Here is an 18,786-nt window from a genome sequence, read left to right as displayed (position 1 = left end):
GATTCTGTTTGTGGCAGGAATGAAAATAAATTTTGAGTGTTTGGTTACAAATTTAATTTTCGTTCATTTTTCATCAATCAAAATAATAATATAGGTATACATATAATACTCATTAGCCAGATAAATGGTGGAAACAAACAAGACTCATACTAAAGAAACACAAATCAACCATGTGGGCCCCACATTAATAATACAAAATATAAAAAGAAAAAAAGGTAACAAACTAGAAAAGCTTTTGCATTTATTTGCATAGAGAAAATGTAAAAGAAAGTTTAAAGGAAGAAATTAGCACCTATTTAAAACTAATTAATAGGAAATTAGTTTTCATAATTGAGTAGGCAATTGTGTAGATGAAGAAAATGGCTTGCTACTTTCAAATAAAGATAGAATTTAAAAGTTGTAAAATTAAAAATAAAATTAATAACACGAAGTACAAAAAATGTCTAACAATTTCTTCAAATTGATAATAGTATACTCAATAAAGATAATATATTAAAGAAGGTCATAAATAATAATAAAACATCATATAATCGTGCCTCATATTGCTCATTTCCATTTTTCAAAGAAGCTCTTTGCCGGTGGTATAAACTGTCGGTATAGATTTTTATCGGCTGATGGTCGGCGGTCAATGCTCGCTGGCATAAGTTTTCACGATAACAGCTGATAGATAGTTGATCGTCGGCCATCCGCTGGTAAAAGTCTATGTTGGTGATTTTTGAGACCTAGACCAACGGTTTATGACCGCTGGCATAGAACTTTGAAGAATGATGGGCAACATGGAGCACTATTGTTTTTAGTTCTGCAAGTTACCTCAATTTTTGTGCCATGGACTCATTTTTCATTTTAAAATTAATGAGGCCTATGGCAAGAATTTTGTAGCCAAACGGCCCAAACACTTATGCAATTCATTCTTGCCCATTTTTGCCCAGAATGAGTAGAATTGAAAGAATGATACTCATGGCAGCGGGCCAAACATGGCCTAAATTGCTTTCCACATTGCCTCTCGAGCTTCTTTAAAAGATTTTCATTATCCAACTTATGAGAACTAATAATGTTCATTTTTGTTCAGCAAAAGATCAAGGAGGTTTTAGCAATGTGACCATAAATCCATTTACTGCATCAGGTACAGGTAGTCGGTAGTCCAAAACGTAGGAACCCCATGCACTGTTCATTGTTGACTTAAACCTATTATTCTAAGCTCCTAAATAAACAAGGTTTGTAAATCCTTTTTTATTTGAATACCAAGTGCTTTATCCAGATTCCTGAGGTTCTCTCTGATTTATTCCACACGTTTTTATGGGTTATGATGCCTTTTTTTTTGGGGGGGGGGTTAAGAATGGAATGTGATGATTATAACTCATTTAATTTGTGCATTAACATTCATTCACTTGGATTTTTAAATCAGATACATTCCATTGTTGTGGGCGACATTCACTTTTCCTCAAAGTCTTGGCATCTTAGGCGGGAAACCTGGGGCTTCAACTTACATTGTTGGCGTGCAAGATGACAAAGCGTTCTATCTTGATCCACATGATGTTCAAGCGGTATAGTGCTATCTTATGTGATCACTTTTCTATCTGGTTATTTAAACGTGTCTGAATTTGATATGGTAAATCACAATCTCTTTATAAAAACACAGTGCTTGATTTGCATGAAGGTGTTGAAACTTGAAAACTGCATCTAACCGGCTTGTTGCATTTTGACCACTTCTGGTTTCCTCAGTTCAGATGAGCTCTGTGCCCACCATTTTTTACACTTTTTACAAGCTATTAGCAATTGAAAGCTTCTAAATTTTTATCTAAATGTGCTAGGAAATAGGTTTATTTTCATGACTTGAGTTTGTTAGGCTGACAATGAACAGATATTGCCAAGGGAACATTTTGTTTCAGCAACCAAATTATATGCTCTCACAGCTAGATTTGAACGCCTTCAACCAAATGGTTCATTTACTTAACCCAAGCCAACAACAGATTTTTTCTTTTATTCCTGAACCAACAGTATATCAACCTTGTTTTATATAAAAAAGGAAAACTAACCCCATGTAGCATGCTTGGGTTTGACAGTGAGGGTCTCCTTCCCCGTAGCATCCCATGAATCTGTTGTCATTGTGGCAGGCAGCCTCCCTTTTGTACCTTCAAGTGTTGTTTGACTTCATGTAAAAGGAGGAACATGGAGAATTTCTCAAAGTGGATCATGCCTCTCTTTTCAAATCTTGTGACACCTATATCTGTCTCATCCATTGAGGTTTGCTTTCCAAGTTAAAGCCAAATAGGAAAGTGATTTGTTTTCCTATTGAGTATCATTTTCCAGGGAAACCATTGATTTTCCTTGTTTTTAATGCAACCTAAATCTCATAGCACTCCCCCTACCTTTTCATTTGATTTGGTTTTTTAAATTTGGACTGCTAATTATTGTGAGTGTTTTTTTTTTAATAATTGAAGAGGAATTTTATTAAGAAAATATGAGAACTGTTATAAGCATCCCACTGAGAGGCACGGGTTCTTGTAGCACCAAATGATTGAGCTCGGATATGTTAACCAACCTACAAAAATCTTGGAGTCTCCTCCAATTTGAAGGTTTTCAACACCAAGTTGATTAGCAATCTGAATACCTTGTAAAGCTGCCAACAACTCAGCCCTATTTGAGTCTCCTATTCCCTTTGGGCCCGAGTACAAGGCTAAGATATTGCCGTCCTTATCTCTCTAAACCCCTCCTATACCTGAGGGGCCAGGATCGCCTTGACTGTTTCCATCAAAATTCAGTTTTACACAACCTTCCGGTGGCGGAGTCCATACTATAGAAGTCCTTTCTTTCTTGAGGGAGCTATTAGCCACCTCTATCCAGTTCCTTCCAAAGTCATCAAAGGAGAACAAATGGAAAGATTTCTGAAGTTCTCAACCAATGCATTGCCCTTGTAAGATGCACTCTTTGATATCCGGGAGACTTCATTCATTTTTTTTGAAAAATTCTTGCATTTCTTTCTTCCCAAGTTGTCCAAAGTGCAACTGCTCTGATACATTTCCACATAATCCTCCCTCTTTTTGTGGGCCATACAAAGGCCGATGGGTTGAAAAGCAGACTTACATCAGTGGGTAAATTCCACCTGCAACCCAATAAGGCAAAAATCCAATCCCAAATAGCAACAACAAAGGAGCAGGAAATTAGTAAGTGGAAGCAGTCCTCACCATTAGCTTTGCAAAGAATACACCAGCTAGGGGACAAGCACATAAAAGGCTTCTTCTTTTGTAGGCAGTCTAGAGTATTGATTTTCCCCATAAAACACTTACCAACAACACAAGATAATTTTTTTTTTTGGGCTCAAAGCTCCTTTACCGGAAAAATCGACTGAGGGGAGGAAGAACAGAGGGCTTTCAAAAAGGAGGCACAAGAAAAGGAGCCTTTTGGGTGGGGGGACCAAAAACAAGATAATTATCATTGAGTGTTTGCCCCCAAGTGTAATAAATCCTTTCTTTTCAAAGAATCTTCCTTGTTGTGCTTCCCTACCTTAATATTCCTTTAGTTTGATCTTCTAGAACCTTGTTGACAGTTGTTTATGTATTCAGGTTTAGTACCATAAGGGTACTGTTGGAATTTCTCCTATGTTTATATTGTTTGACTGTACTAGTATAAATAATAAAATCATTCTTTCACCCCCTAAGTTCTAGAGGGCTTTCAGTCACACGACTCACCTCTCTTTTCTCTTCTCCTCTCCTCTCTTCACTTTCTCTTACTCAACATGGTATCAGAGCAAGTCGTCCAGGCCTGAAGGGTGATGTCAAGCTAACTACTGTTGCATCCAATGCTGTCTCCAATCGAACTCCTAATCTTGTGAAGTCAGTTCGACCCAGAAGTTACAAAGTCTTTTCGTCTTCCAACCCAGAAATTGCTCCTTCTGTTTGCTCGACTGTAGAGAGACTATTGTTTGCAGTTTGTAGAGGGTGTTCTGTCTTCAGAAAGGCTATCATCTGAAACTAAAAGAAGTATTGCTCATCTTCTGTTCGGCTGTCTATTGTTTGAGGATTCGCAGAAGGAGTTCTGGTTTACCATAAGGGAGATTATCATTTGAAACTAAAAGAGGTACTATCATCCTTGTCTGTTCGGCTACCCTACTGTTGTCTGTTCGACTGCCTACTGTTTGATGAACTGTTTGGCTGCCCTATTGTTAAGTGATTGTATTCCTTAACACAGTAACTGTATTCAAACCTTTTTTTTTGTTGGTATTGTGGACTGTTGATGGTCTGTTTAGCCGATTGATTGTCTGCTCAATATTAATCTTATTGATTGACTGTTCGGCTACCCTATTTATCTCCTTGACTGGTTAGCTATCAGGCCTACTAATTAGGTCATTCAGACCTGTTCTTGTACTGCAACAACAGTGTGCAGACTTGTTTCAGTGAAACCGAAGGTCAGAAGGACCTGTTTCAATACTGCAGCAGTAGTGTTCAGTTTGTTGTTTGTTCTCAGTGAAACTGTAGGTCAGAAGGACTTGCTCTTGTACTGCAACAACAATGTTCAGTTTGTTGTTTGTTCTCAGTGAAACTGTAGGTCAGAAGGACCTATTCTTGTACTGCAACAACAATGCTCTTTTTTTGCTCTCAGTGAAACCGGTGGTCAGAAGGACCTATCTCTGAAATAGCCTTGTACGGCTGTACCTTTTTGGTTGCTGTTTCATTTTTTTTTTATTCAGGTATCATGGGCAGTGAAGATTCAGCCACATCTGGAGTTTCCTCAATGTTGAATGGAATGGGTGGGGGTGACCTATCATTTCCTATGGTTGTTGTCCCTCTTGATGGTTTTAATTACCTGGAGTGGTCAAGGGGGATCAAATTATACATTACTGCAAGGGGGAAGATAGGCTATATTAATGGGAGTATTAAAGAACCATCCTCCGGGAGTGTTGAATATGATGGATGGAATCAGGAGAATAGTATTGTTATGTCCTGGCTCTTGGTTTCCATGCAACTTCAAATTAGGAAGAATTTCATGTGGGCTGAAACTTCAAATGAAATCTGGGAACAAGCAAAGTCTACATATTCAGAATTGCGATACTATGCCAAAACTTATCAACTGCAGGCAGCATCTTCTACTTGTAGACAGGGGGAGAGGTGTTTGTCGGTCTATTACTCTGACTTAACATCTGTCTGGAAGGAGTTGGATCACTACCAGAGTGTGGATTGGAAGTGTGATGAGAATGCTAAGAAGTACAAACAGCTTGTCTCCCAATAAAGGGTGTTTGCATTCTTACCTAGTCTGAATCCTATGTATGAATCTATCAGGGTTCAGATTCTTAGCTCTAAGGATCTCCCATCTGTTCAGGAAGTCTATGCTCTTGTACAGTCTGAAGAAAGCAGGAGAAATTTGATGAACAACCCTGGTGGGGATGCTGTTGTGTTGGTTGCAAAAGGGGGTGTATCTACTGGTGTGGGATCTTCTTCCCGGAAAGGAGATCTCCAGAAAAAAATAGAAGATAAGGAAAAATTGTGGTGCACTCATTGTCAGAAACCCCGACACACCAAAGATACCTGTTGGGATCTTCATGGGAAACCAAAATAGGCTCAAGATCTGACTAAGAAGCAAGGTTCAGAGGTGAATAAGAAGTACAGACAGCAAAATACAAAGAAACATCACATGGCCAACATGGCTACTCGGGAGAATCAACCCCCCATTTCTACTGTGACTCAGGCACATCTCACTGAACCTGACCCAAGGGAGGACATTATGAATTCCTTCCGTGACCATTTAGAGCTCTATGGTAGAGCAATTCATCAGATGGATGCTCCTCCCTCAACCTCATTTGCATCCACGTCAGGTAACCCTGCCACTGCTTTCCATGTTGCTTCTCACACCCCTGACTCTCCATGGATCATTGATTCTGGAGCATCAAAACATATGACTGGTACGTTCTCTTACTTTCAAACCTATCACTCTCTTTCTGGAAGAGACAAGGTGAGACTAGTCGATGGATCATACTCTTCCATAGCTGGTCAAGGAACTCTCTCTCTTCCTCTTGGCCTTACCCTTTCTGATGTTCTTCATGTTCCTAATTTTCCCATTAATTTGTTCTCTTTTAGTAGTGTTACTAATTCCTTGAATTGCTCAGTGACTTTTTTCCCTTCTCATTGTGTGATACAGGATCTAGCCTCGGGGAGGACGATTGGTAGGGGTCGTATGGCTGATGGATTTTACATGCTGGAGAATAAGGCTGGTCTTCATGTTACGGAGTCTATGAGTTAGTCCTGTAAGAAAAAAGTCTATTTATGGCATTGTCGTCTTGGTCATTTGTCTTTTGAGTATTTGAAAGTTGTATTCCCAGAATTTTTAAGTCAATGTCTGTTTCTGATTTTTCTTGTCAAACGTGTCAGTTGATTAAGCATTGTAGAACTCATTTTCTTCAAAGAAATAGTAAATCTGAATCTCCGTTTCACATTGTTCATTCTGATGTGTGGGGCCCTGTTACTTTACCATCTGAGAGTGGCTACAAGTATTTCATTACCCTCATTGATGATTATTCTAGATATACTTGGGTATACCCGATGCGAACCAGGGAAGAAGTACCAAATATCATTCAAGATTTCTAGCGGATGGTCTTCACTCAATTTCAAACTGAAATCCAAATTTTTCAATCAGACAGTGCAAAAGAATTTTTTCATAGTGACCTCACGGAATTTTTTGCTTCGCATGGTTCCCTTCACCGTAGCTCTTGTGCCCGCACACCACAACAAAATGGTGTGGCCGAACGGAAGAACCGACATCTCCTTGAAGTGGCTCGGGGTTTACTACTTCATATGAATGTTCCCAAACGGTTTTGGCTTGAAGCTGATCTTTGTTCCACTTACCTTATAAACCGTATGTCCTCTCGTCAGTTAGAGTACAAAGCCCCACATCAACTTCTCTTTCCTAAGGCTCCCCTTCTTTCTGTTCCTCCTCGCGTCTTTGGGTGCCGGTGTTTTGTCCAAAATCTGTCTCCCACCCGTGGGAAATTGGATTCTCGTGCTATCCCTTGCATATTTCTTGGTTACTCCTTCACTCAAAAGGGATGTCGTTGTTTTGATCCTGTTTCTCGTAAATTCTATGCCTCCATGGATGTTTCTTTCTTCGAAGATGAGCCTTTCTATCCTGTTTCTCCTCAGGGGGAGTGTAGGCATGAGGAGAAACTGGTTCAGCTTCCCTCTCTCCCTGACCCTTCACCTTTTCGTGTTTTATCTCCTCGTCGCAAAGGCCAACCAAATTCAAGAGCTGTAGAGAATCCAGAAGCTGTATCTCCAGTGCCACCAGACTCCTCGGGGGAGGATCATACTCACTTAGGTATTTTGGCTCCCAATGATGTTCTTGAATCTATTGAAAATGATTCCTCTACTGCTAATGATCTTGACCGTCCTATTGCTCACAGGAAGGGTATTAGATTGTGCACCACTAAACATCCAATTTCCAACTTTGTCTCTTATGACAGTGTCCCTATCCCTAAGAATGTGGTAGAAGCTCTTTCAGTTCCTGAATGGACAAATGCCATGAGGGAAGAAATTAATGCCCTTCACAAAAATGGCACATGGGAACTTGTTGATCTTCCTAAGGGAAATGTTCCAGTTGGATGTAAATGAGTGTTCACAGTCAAGCATAAGGCTAATGGAACAGTGGAAATGTATAAAGCTCGCTTAGTGGCAAAGGGATTTACTCAAGTGTATGGAGTTGATTATGTAGAAACTTTTGCCCCCGTTGCCAAGATGAATTCCATTAGAGTCATTTTCTCTCTTGCGGCTAATCTGGATTGGGTTTTACACCAGCTGGACATCAAGAATGCATTCTTGAATGGTGACCTTGAAGAGGAAGTGTATATGATTCAACCTCCTGGTTTTCTAGCCTATGGCAATGAACAGAAAGTGTACAAGTTGAAGAAGTCCTTATACGGGCTGAAACAATCACCAAGAGGTTGGTTCAGTAGATTCCATGTGGCAGTTCAGCAGAAAGGATATGGGCAATGTCAATCAGATCACACACTGTTTGTAAAAAAAGGAGAAGTTAAAATTGCTGCTCTAATTGTATATGTGGATGACATAATTGTTACTGGTGATTGGGAGGATGAAATTCAGAAATTGAAACTTTTTCTTTCCACTCAGTTTGAAGTGAAGGATCTAGGACCTGCCAGATACTTCCTTGGAATTGAAGTCGCTTGATCAAAGAAGGGTATCTTCATTTCTCAAAGGAAATATGTCCTAGATTTACTTCAGGACACTAGGAAGATGGGGTTGAAGCCAGTTGACTCTCCCATTGACCCCAATCATAAATTAGGTGACAACTATGGTGAATCTCTCAAGGATGTGAAACAGTTTCAGAGGCTTGTAGGGAGATTGTTATACCTTTCTATGACTCGCCCAGACATTGCATATGCTGTTGGTGTCCTCAGTCAGTTCATGCATGCTCCTTGATCTTCTCATCTTGAAGCAGCAAAGAGAATCCTCCGATATCTAAAGAAGTATCCGGGTACTGGTTTGTTATTTCAAAAGCACGGACATTTGAAAGTTGAAGTTTATACAGATGCAGATTGGGCTGGATCCCAAAGTAATAGAAAGTCTACCAGTGGCTACTGCACCTTTATAGGAGGGAATCTTGTTACATGGAGGAGTAAAAAGCAAAATGTGGTGGCTAGATTCAGTGCTGAAGTTGAATATCGTGCTATGGCCCACGGGGTCGCTGAAGGCATGTGGATAAAGAATTTGTTGGGGGAGTTGGGTTTCCCAGTGACCAAACCAATAACTCTATTTTGTGATAACAAAGCAGCTATAAGCATTGCTGCCAATCCGGTGCTACATGATAGAACAAAGCACATCGAAGTTGACAAGCATTTTATCAGAGAGAAAGTTATCACAGGCGAAGTATGTACCCCCTATGTCACTTCTGAGAACCATTATGCAGACATCTTTACAAAGGGTTTAAACCTTTCCAGACATCATGATCTTTGTGACAAGTTGGGCATGATTGATATCTATGCTCCAACTTGAGGGGGAGTGTTGACAGTTGTTTATGTATTCAGGTTTAGTAACCATAAGGGTATTGTTGGAATTTCTCCTCTGTTTATATTGTTCGACTGTACTAGTATAAATAATAAAATCATTCTTTCGCCCCTTAAGTTCTAGAGGGCTTTCAGTCACACGGCTCACTTCTCTTCTCTCTTCTCCTCTCCACTTGCTCTTGCTCAACAGATCTCATTGTGCACACTGGGATATTCTTATTCTGCACCTTCTGATTTCTCTACTGACTTAAAACTGGTTAGACCCTTAGCCTTGCCAATATACCATCAGTCCCTTTTTTACCACAGTTCCTCTTTCACTTCTCATAGTTTAGCAGGTAGAATATGACTTCTTTTGATATTTGGTAATTTCCTCTACTTTGTCTGCAATGGTAGCCCATTATCAGTTTATTTTTGTCCCTTAACAGCAACTCATATGTTCCTTTGATTGAGACAGTGTGAAAATGACTGTCGTTCTTCCTTGTTGAAGATGCGTCACTCTTGATTATCAAAAATAATTGGATTTATCAGAAGAGATTCATACTCCATGGAGTTTTTGTTTTTGTTTTTATTTTTTTTTATACTCCATGGAGTTGGATAAAAGGCAGAACAACCCTTCTGAGATGAACAGTTATATAGCATTTGCCATAATATATGCAAGTTTCAAAAAGCTTGTGTCTTGAAGTATGGAGCTTTGTCTGATTGCATCAATAACTTCCTCATGCTTCGAATGTTATGGGTTGGCTAGGCCCTCTTTTTAACACTGTTCTCTTCTAATTTCTTAACCCCCCTAAAAGAAAGGGAAAAAAAAAGGTAAAGATACCTTTTTTAACACACGATGCCAGTAAAGATCTATTTTATTGCCCCTTGTTAAACGGTCACCTTGACCCTAGTCTCTTGCAACTTCATTAATATGCATCCTCAACATGTGCCAGCTCCAAGACTCTTGTATCACTTTTAAAACAAGATATTATGAGCCCAATATGTTTTGAGGAAGTTATTGCTCCTTTACTGATATGATGTATATAACTTAAATTATTATTATTTTTGGATCCATCTTGAAGTTGTAGTAGGATGATGAGTCCTTTTCTAAGGACTAGTCAACTGCTTCTCGTTGTAAGCATGTCTTTGAAGTAGGATTAGTTAGATATCCTTGTAAGCATGCCTTTAAGGGTAAATTACTTGGATCAATTGATGAAAAATTTTTGAACTGGACTTTGAACTCGAGGATGGGAGTTTGTTAGATTTTTGTTGTTTTTTTACTGATTGTATGTGTCTGTTTTTAAGATTTCTCTTGCAAGTTTTCTTCTGTCTCTGCAGTTGATCTCTTATTTGTTGCAGTCATTTGATCTTCAATATTTGTTGATTAGTTCCTGATTAGTCTAGATAGATTGTTGATGATTTCTTGAGTTCTTGCTACATTCTTCTCTTCTTGAATATTTGTGAACTTGGAAGTTAGAACTGCCTTAATTCCAAAGGGTAGAATTCTAACTAAAAACTTCTGTGGTCTTGAGCAAAAAGTCATTTTGGTTTTCTCTCCATTTTATGAACAAATTAGTTAGCACCTTAAACCACTTAAGGATATCTAGTAATTTCTATGTAGAAATCTTCTTAAGAGCATAATAGTACAGTTTGAAGAAAAAATTCCGACTACTGTGGTGCTTTATGGTTTTCTGTTGTTTCTCTCTCATTTTCAATTGTGGTTTACAATTGTGCAGTAGCAGTACTGCTGCTATTGCTAATAGATATCTGCTGAAGGGAGGGTTGCTTATATTGTAATCTGAGCCATCATGTTATTTATGACTGATCTCCTTTTCTGAAACTTCGCGGTTACTAGGTGGTTGATATCAGGGGGAATGATCTAGAAGCTGATACTTCCTCCTACCATTGCAGGTAAACTTGCTAAAGTGGGAAGAAATTGTAAAACTTTACCCATTTGGTTCTTTTTCCTTTTTTTTTTTGTTTCTCATCTTCTTATTATGGTTGGCCTCAGTGTCATAAGGCATCTTCCCCTTGACATGATTGATCCATCCTTGGCAATTGGATTTTTTTGTCAAAACAAAGGTTTGACCTTCTGCATTTTGTCAAATTCAATGGTTTTCCCCCCTGATAGTCAAATAAGCTGTTCTTGACTTGTCATCTTTGACAAATTTGCAGATGATTTTAATGATTTCTGTGTTCGAGCTTCAAAACTTGCAGATGAATCAAATGGTGCTCCCTTATTCACGGTTGCGCAATCCCATAGTCCAACAAAACCCATTAACCATGAGGATGTGATGGTCAATAGAGGTGAAATCCAAGGGGATGATGCCATTGTACTCGGAAACCCTCCTAGTGATTCAGAGGCCCAATCACATGATGATGACTGGCAACTCCTTTGATCAAAGCCAAGGTGTGGATATTGGTCAAGGAACATCCGGGAGCCAGTTCCATGGTTTGTCTCTCCAACTTGTATCTCATCATATTTCCTTGTGGGTCTGATTGGGAAGTGTACATGTATAAAGTATTACTCCATAATTTATTGATATTGATGTTATTGCCTTAGCTGAAAGGCATCATTATTCTTTTGCTGCTATCTTCTGGTTCAGTTGTAGTTCTCTCTCTGTTAATTTTACTTGCGAATAAAGTATATTTGAGCACCATAGTTAGGATAAGTAAGCTCAAGTTTTGGTAGATGAATTTGGTCCCATTGCCAGGACATATTAAGTTTTCATGCGTGCTCACAAGGCAAAGGTTAGCAAGAATGAGACAAAGATGTAATCTTGGTGTCTTGGTAGGCATGTACACAATTGCCAAAGCAAGCAAAGCAGAGGATGATTTGATAATAAACACCAAATGTACCAACGAATTGTGTTTACCACCAGCTGGCAGCTGGTATAGCCGGCAGATGGGTGGCCTGAACCAAACTGCTTCATGTCCAAGTCAGTCGGCAGCATGCCGGAAGTAATCAGTAATGTTGTCTGTCATCTCTGCATACTCCATTCCGACTGCCGTTTGGCATGCCATGCCTTCTGTGGGGAGGGAAGGCACCAATACCATCACCATGGTAGTCCTGTTGGCTACAACATGGGCCCCCACAGAGTCCTCGAGCGACTGCATTAGAATGCCCAGTTCTTCTCGCCTCTGGCTTTTGAATGAGTTGATCTTCAGCCTACCGGGCAATTCCAAAATGCAATAACTTTGCTAATTTTGTACCAATAAAGAGACCAGATCTCCGGCAAGCAAAAAAAACTCTGCTCACATCAACATAGCATCCAGCCACACATTGGGAATAACATATCTTTCGTACATTTATGTCAAAACTCTGTTCCCAATGTGTGGTGGGATTTCCATGCTCTCACTGTGTGCATGGTTTTTGCTTGAAGGAAATCCAGTCATGCCTTTAAAGGCCATGCTCTTCTGATCATAAGAAACATACCTAGCGGCCTCGTGGGAAGGCCTACTGGCAAAGGTGAGGTTTTGCATCCTGAGGACAATCCACACTTGCTATGATGTGGTTTTAACCCTGGGCTAAAACTGTGAATCACGGCCTTCGATGTTTTCTGTGGACCTACCTTGACATTAGACCTGTTCATGGGCTGGGTAGCCCGATGGGCTGGCCCGACCTGGCCCGATGTAAGTTGGGCTTGGACAAGATTTCAGGCCTCGGGCTTGGGCTCAAAATATCGGGCCTGACTTTTTTTGTTCCAGGTTTGGGCTTTCTCAGAAAATCCTGGCCTGAATCCGAGCCCGACTTGATAATGTATTATATTAATAAAAATATATTTTATATAATAAAAAAACATATATAATATATTTTTCTTCTCTTTTTTCAAGTAATAACGAGACTTTTCATTATTTTTTATGTTTTAAGGTCTTTTAGTGTAAATAAAACAACTTTTAATTCAATTAAGGAAAAATCTTTTTTTTTTTTTTCAAATTTCTAGTCGGGCTTGGGCTCGGGCCCAGGATTTGGGCTTTATAGTTGGGCTGGGCTCGAGCTCAAGACTTAGGCCAAACGGTCAGGCCGGGCTCGGGCTCAGGCCTGAACATTTTCTATTAATATAAAGGCAAAGCCCGGCCCAAACCCAGCCCTGCCCCGTAAATCTTGTCTAATCAACACTAACATTTTCTGTTAATGTAAAGGCAACCCCTCGTCTAATCAACAGCATTTATCCTTCCCCCCGTAAATCTTGTCTTCTACAGAGATTTATCCTCGTCTAATCAACTGCATGCCCTAGTGAAGCGGGAACTTGACCAGTAAAAAGGTTATTAGAAAGGTCGATGGTTTCAGTCCAAGGTTCAAAGTATCATTACGTATCAGCCCGTATTGGCTGATGCGTATCATTCCAGGACCCTTCCGATATACCCCTACAGTGGGTGTATCGGGAGTCTGACCGATTCAGGGGATGGAGGGGTCCTAGACTGGCTCCCCTGAACCAGTTTTGAAAAAAAAAATAAAAAATAAGTAAAAAAATAGGTATCGAAATGCGGGCGTATCAATATTTTGAACCTTGTTTCAGCCAATATAAGGGAAGTCTTTGAGAGCAGCATTGATGGCTCTAATACAGGGTTTAAAATTGTTGCAACAACAGGGGCTAAGAGGTGTAATAGTGGAGGGAGACTGTCACAAGGTAAATTTATCCAAATTTACTAATATATATTGAAAACTCATTTCTATGCATCTCAACAACAGATTTCCTAATATAAATTTATCCAGGAGAATAGAGTTTGTGAAACCTATCTTACTGAAAATTAGTGTTTGGTATTATAATCATCAGTCTTATCCCACTTAAGTGGGAATGGAAGCATCAGTAAAATTACTCTATTTTGGTCTATGAAAGGCCATATGATACCACTATCATCAACAACAACAAAAACAACAACAATTTCATTTTGTAGGCCAAGAGGTATTTTGTTGAAGATAGTCAAACCTTCCTAGATATTCATGGGAAATTATCAATATATTCCCAAGATTTTACCATGTTTAGATTGTCTCTGTCTTTCTGTCTTTCTCCCCTCAGGCCTCAACTTGGCTTATATAGCTTGAACAAGTTTGTGCTACATCAATCCTGTTTTGTCATTCCGTTCTATCAAAGGCCATATCCATTGACCATTATTAAATTGTAAGCCCCAAAATAATTTCTCACTACCTTAACCAATGTCCTTTTATGCCTGATCTTGTCTCATCTTGGTTCAGGCCCCTTGCATCAAATTGCTTCTTATTGGTGCAGCAGGCAGTCTTCTATGTTTATATCCAAACCATTTCGGTTTGTTATCCCTTATTTTTTCACCTACTGGACTAGTAATCTCTCTCCTATACTTTCACAAGGTAAAAATCTTACCAATCAAGGAGAAAAAACAAAAAAAACTGCTCATAGAATGTATTTCCTTCACTAATTCCCTTATAAAAGTTTCCATTGTATTTATAGACTCATAAAGTAGAAGATGCTAATTACAATAGAATATTGGCTTCTAGGTTAAGGAAGAACGCTTAGATGTGTAAAATTACAAGTCTAACTTGAAAAAAAAAAAAACAAAATTTTAGACCCAAGCATAGCATTAGGACTGAAAATGCAAACCCAACTTATGTAAAATTACAAATTGAATCTATTCAGGCTTGAATTGGGCCCACCCATGTTGCAGCCCTAATCATTTTGAATTAGGTATTCAGGCTTAGATGATGCTTGCCGAAATTGGCTCCTGGATGTTCGGTATATAGTCTAGACCACCAAATCAAACCAAAATTGGTGGTCTGAAAGAGATTTTGAGGAATGCATTTTTGGGAATGATGCAAATGATGAGTTCAGATGAAGATGGGAATCACTTACAAGTTTATATGATCTACAGGACAATGAATGGCTTCAAATGCTTTATCAAAATGGCCATAAATGGGTCCAATATATATGAAGGGTAAATATTTTGCAAGCATACTTTTGAGGTGAAGTTCAATTGTAGAAGATGAAATGTAAGAATGACATCGTATTATAGATGTGAGATTTTTGCTTTTAAACATTTATTTTGTGATTTTTGTTTGTTTATGTGTTTTTCTTTTTTTCATATTTTCTCCATATATGCACTTGGTAGCAGGTTGCCAATGTGTGTCTATCTTGAAAATATATAATTAGTGGATGTTTTTGAGGTTCTTTTAATAGGGGCAGAATTGAAAACTTTGATTAATTCCAATTCCAGCTTTTAGTTGAACCAAACAACAACGATTAGAATCTGGTTCCGATTCCTGACTGAACCAAACAGATGTCAGGAATGGGTGATTCTGATTCCGATTCTGGTCCTGTCCATGAACCAAATGCACCTAAGTATTAGAGGTGTTTTCAATACATGACTGAAAGCTCTGTGAGGAGCAAATCTCTGGATTCTTGATTGAGAGGTGTTTCTCTCCCTTGAATCTTTGCAATGCATAATTTTTGCATATCACACATATCAATTAATACTTTGAACCTCGGTTTGGATGCTATTAACAAACAATGCTACACTCAGGCCTAGGCCTACGATCACTTCTACTGGGATTATAAGTATTTAGAATTCTCTCTTTCTTTTCTTTTTGAGAAATCTCATAGGCTACTTCATTACACATTTACACCAAATCATTCAGGAATACAGGTCTAAGAGAACTAGGAATGAGGAACTAAGTAATTGGTCTGTCTAGAAACAGTATAAGCATAGAAAGAAAGTTCCTACAATCAGCAATGCTCAAGATGATGATCCAACATGAGATTGACGATCTTCTGAGTGTCACACCAAGGTCTTGACTCGTGAGCCATCAGTTTGAATGCTTTTGCTTCAATAATTTCCTGGTCTCAGTTTGGAAGATCACAAATACGTAGATTGCAAAATTTTGTATTTTATATTATTTTGCATGTATTTATACTCTTTCTAAACCAAGCCAATCTGATTTCTTTATACCAAGGTTCAAAATATTCTTTATACCCTTAAGTTTTAGGAAATTAACTTACTTGCATCCGTTAATGGAAAGATGGAAAAGACTATTTTATACATCATTCTTCTTTAAATTTTCAAAATACAACATTTGAATAAAACCTTTGTGGTCTTATGCTCATGGAAAACTGTCCAACAGATTAGAGATATTCAATGAAACGACTTGTAAACCGAAACTAGATGGGATCATTTCGTTTCTCCGGTTTAATTCTAAGGATGCCATTTTAACTCTAGCTAGTTTTATGTTCTTGACCTTCAACCGAGTAAAAATGAATGTTGAGTTTTATTTTGAAAATCTGAAGAATAATGACCATAAAAGGATAATATTAGATTTTAAAATGAATGTTGAGTTTTATTTTGAAAATCTGAAGAATAATGACCATAAAAGGATAATATTAGATTTTAAAATGTGGTATCACATGTGAATGCAACGTTAATGATTCATGTGGTGTCAAAGGCCTAACCCACATTCAAATTTTGACAAACCCCTCACCCAAATTGCAGCCCTACTGAACAACCTTATTTATAATAGAACCATCTTCTTCTATAATTATGAAATTAACCTTATTTATGTCTTTAAACTCTTAGGAAGTATAATAAAAAAGAAAAGAAAACATGATCAGTTAGATAGATATTTATCAAATTGTGGGCCAGGGCCTTGGTGTAAGGTAGCAAGTTATGGAGGCCCATGTCCTTCCACAAACCTCACAAATCCATTTAAACCATCCATCTGCAATATTGTATATTAGTTGTTAGACCCACCTGAAATGGCGGAATGCTGATTAATTGATCTGGTTCAGCCAAGGAAGAAGGGAAGAAACCTCATCCATCTTTCATTCATTTTCGTTTGTTTTCTCCCGACTATTCTAAAACTTAACGTCTGAAAATTTTGGATAACAAAACTCCATGATTGGTCTAGTCGTTTTACTTCTAAGATAAGAAAACGCAAAAAGGGGTTCGCCGGAGCTACGCCGGAGAGGTTGCCTGAGAAAGAGTAGCAGCCGTTGAGTCTCGGCCACCATCATTGGTTTCGTATGTTCAGTCATCAAAGTAGCAAGGAACAGACCGAGTAGGCAAAGCCCGAGAATTCGGTGGGCGTGTGGAGATTGATCCACTTGCCATTACTGTTACCACCATTGGTTGTCGTAGTGCTTTTCTCTAGCTCTAAGATCAACCCACCGTGCCTGTCGCCGGCGCCGTTCCCGCCGTTCAACCCATCAATGCCGGAACCCATCATAAAGATCCGATCTTGGTTTCTTCCTCCACCTCGAAGAGTTACTACGCACGGAGAAGATTTCAAGCCGTTATCGGGAATGGAGGTCACTACCTTCCAACATTTCTCTTTCACGTCATACTCCATGACCCCTCTCTGCTCTCCTCCGTTACCGCCACTCACGAAGCACCACCGTCCACTGGGAGTAGCAGCAATGGCCCTTGGGCTGGCACTGGGAAATGGCCACACTTCCTCTAGCTTGGACCAAGACCCAAGAGTCGGGTCGTAGCACTCGGCGTCCGATTTGAATCGCCCTTGGCTCTCGGTGCCGTACCCGCTGACCACCCAGAACCTGCCGTCGCCGTCGCAGGACAATCCTTGACACTCGTCCCTCTCCTCCGCCATGGGTGGGAGAGCCCGCCACTCGTCCGCATCGGCATCGTACACCTCCGCCGATCGCAGAGCGTTCTTCTGGTTGTCGTGTCCTCCCACCACGTACACGGACGACGGTCCCACGGCTGCGCAGGCGAAGAAGGACCGCCCCATCGACATGGGAGCAGCGCGGCGCCACCCCCCGCCGCTGACGAAATCACAGACATACACATCAGGAACAGAGTCCAGAGTCTCGGGGTCCCAACCGCCTAGCAAGACCAGCTTTCCCGAGATCGGGAGCGCCACGCAATGACTAAACATGGGGATTCCACTGCAGTTGCCCCGAGTCGGCATCATCCTACGCCAGGTGTTCCTGCTTAGGTTATACACGCTAAGGCCGTACACGGGTGGGCAATGTCTTCGCCGGAGCCGCCTCTTCTCCTCTTGCTCCTTATCGTTGTCTTCAATCACCGATTCAACTTCTGCCTCGGCGGAGGTAATGGAGGTGAGGGCTTGAACAAGACACACAAGTTGCTCGGCAGTGCCCGTCTTCTGCCTTTCTCTGTAAAAAGAGGGATCATTGGCCAGGTTGCGCCACCTCCGGCAAACCGATTTCATCGCCAAATGGAATTGGTAGGGAACACGAACCAGGCAATCCATTGCTACTTCGTCGGGCAGGCCGGGAATCAAGTATTGCTGTTGATGCTGCTGCAGCAGCTGAATGTCTTTCCCTGCTCCTCCCATATTCTTTTGTTCTTTCTCCTGTTCTAATCCTCTCTCAGACAAACAATTAGGGTTCCTCAGATATTTCAGAGAGAGAGAGAGAGAGAGAGAGAGGCGTATAGAGGCAACAAAGGCGAGTTCTGTTAAAGGGTGTGTTAGGAATGGGTTGGAAGAGGAAGGTTAATTGGTTTGGATCTCTATCTAGGAAGGAAGGAAGGAAGGAGAGAAAGAGAGAGAGAGAGAGAGAGAGATTGATTGGAATGTGGAGTGAGGGAAGGAGGGAAGGAGGGAGGGATTTAAGTAGGGAATGAAAACTTGGGATGTGGGTTTCACTGGATGACTGAAAGCAACTAAGCGAGGGAAAAGGGTGGCCGCGGCCCGCGGAGTGCCGGGTGGGGTGGGACCGTGGGGGGGCTCACGGGCTCACCGGCTCACCGGCTCACTTGGATGACCACTGACTATTAATTAACCTGTTGGCTAAATAGTGTCTCAGAGCGTAGAAACTTAAAAATAAAAAATGGTGACAAAATAACTAGTC

At 40.1% G+C, this 18,786-nt stretch overlaps 2 protein-coding genes across 10 annotated transcripts in view; one reads left to right on the top strand and one right to left on the bottom strand.

The window, feature by feature from the left end:
* Positions 1-11,646, top strand: part of LOC148873543 (Peptidase family C54 protein) — a 39,749-nt gene extending 28,103 nt beyond the window's left edge. For 8 of the 9 annotated variants that reach the window (XM_088963610.1, XM_088963617.1, XM_088963613.1 and 5 more), the window contains 4 exons: positions 1,406-1,544; positions 10,842-10,897; positions 10,998-11,068; positions 11,162-11,646. In XM_088963610.1, the coding sequence (XP_088819736.1) occupies positions 1,406-1,544; positions 10,842-10,897; positions 10,998-11,068; positions 11,162-11,385 (490 nt within the window). In that variant the 3' untranslated portion in view covers positions 11,386-11,646. Of the gene's footprint in view, positions 1-1,405; positions 1,545-6,132; positions 6,434-10,841; positions 10,898-10,997; positions 11,069-11,161 lie in introns of those variants that run through there. The other variant, XM_088963616.1, reaches the window with a different exon arrangement.
* Positions 11,647-16,752: 5,106 nt separating this feature from the next.
* On the bottom strand, positions 16,753-18,577 carry LOC148873542 (F-box/kelch-repeat protein SKIP20-like). Its single transcript, XM_088965968.1, has one exon. The coding sequence runs from the start codon at positions 18,267-18,269 to the stop codon at positions 16,986-16,988; it is 1,284 nt and encodes a 427-aa protein (XP_088822094.1). The 5' UTR covers positions 18,270-18,577; the 3' UTR covers positions 16,753-16,985.
* Between the last annotated feature and the right edge of the window lie 209 nt (positions 18,578-18,786).

This window comes from Nelumbo lutea, chromosome 1 (genome assembly GCF_056320005.1).
Source record: "Nelumbo lutea isolate HS-2025 chromosome 1, American lotus-T2T, whole genome shotgun sequence".
Classification (NCBI taxonomy): Eukaryota; Viridiplantae; Streptophyta; class Magnoliopsida; order Proteales; family Nelumbonaceae; genus Nelumbo; species Nelumbo lutea.
Note: the sequence above shows the minus strand (reverse complement) of the source record. Positions and strands in the feature narration are given on the sequence as shown.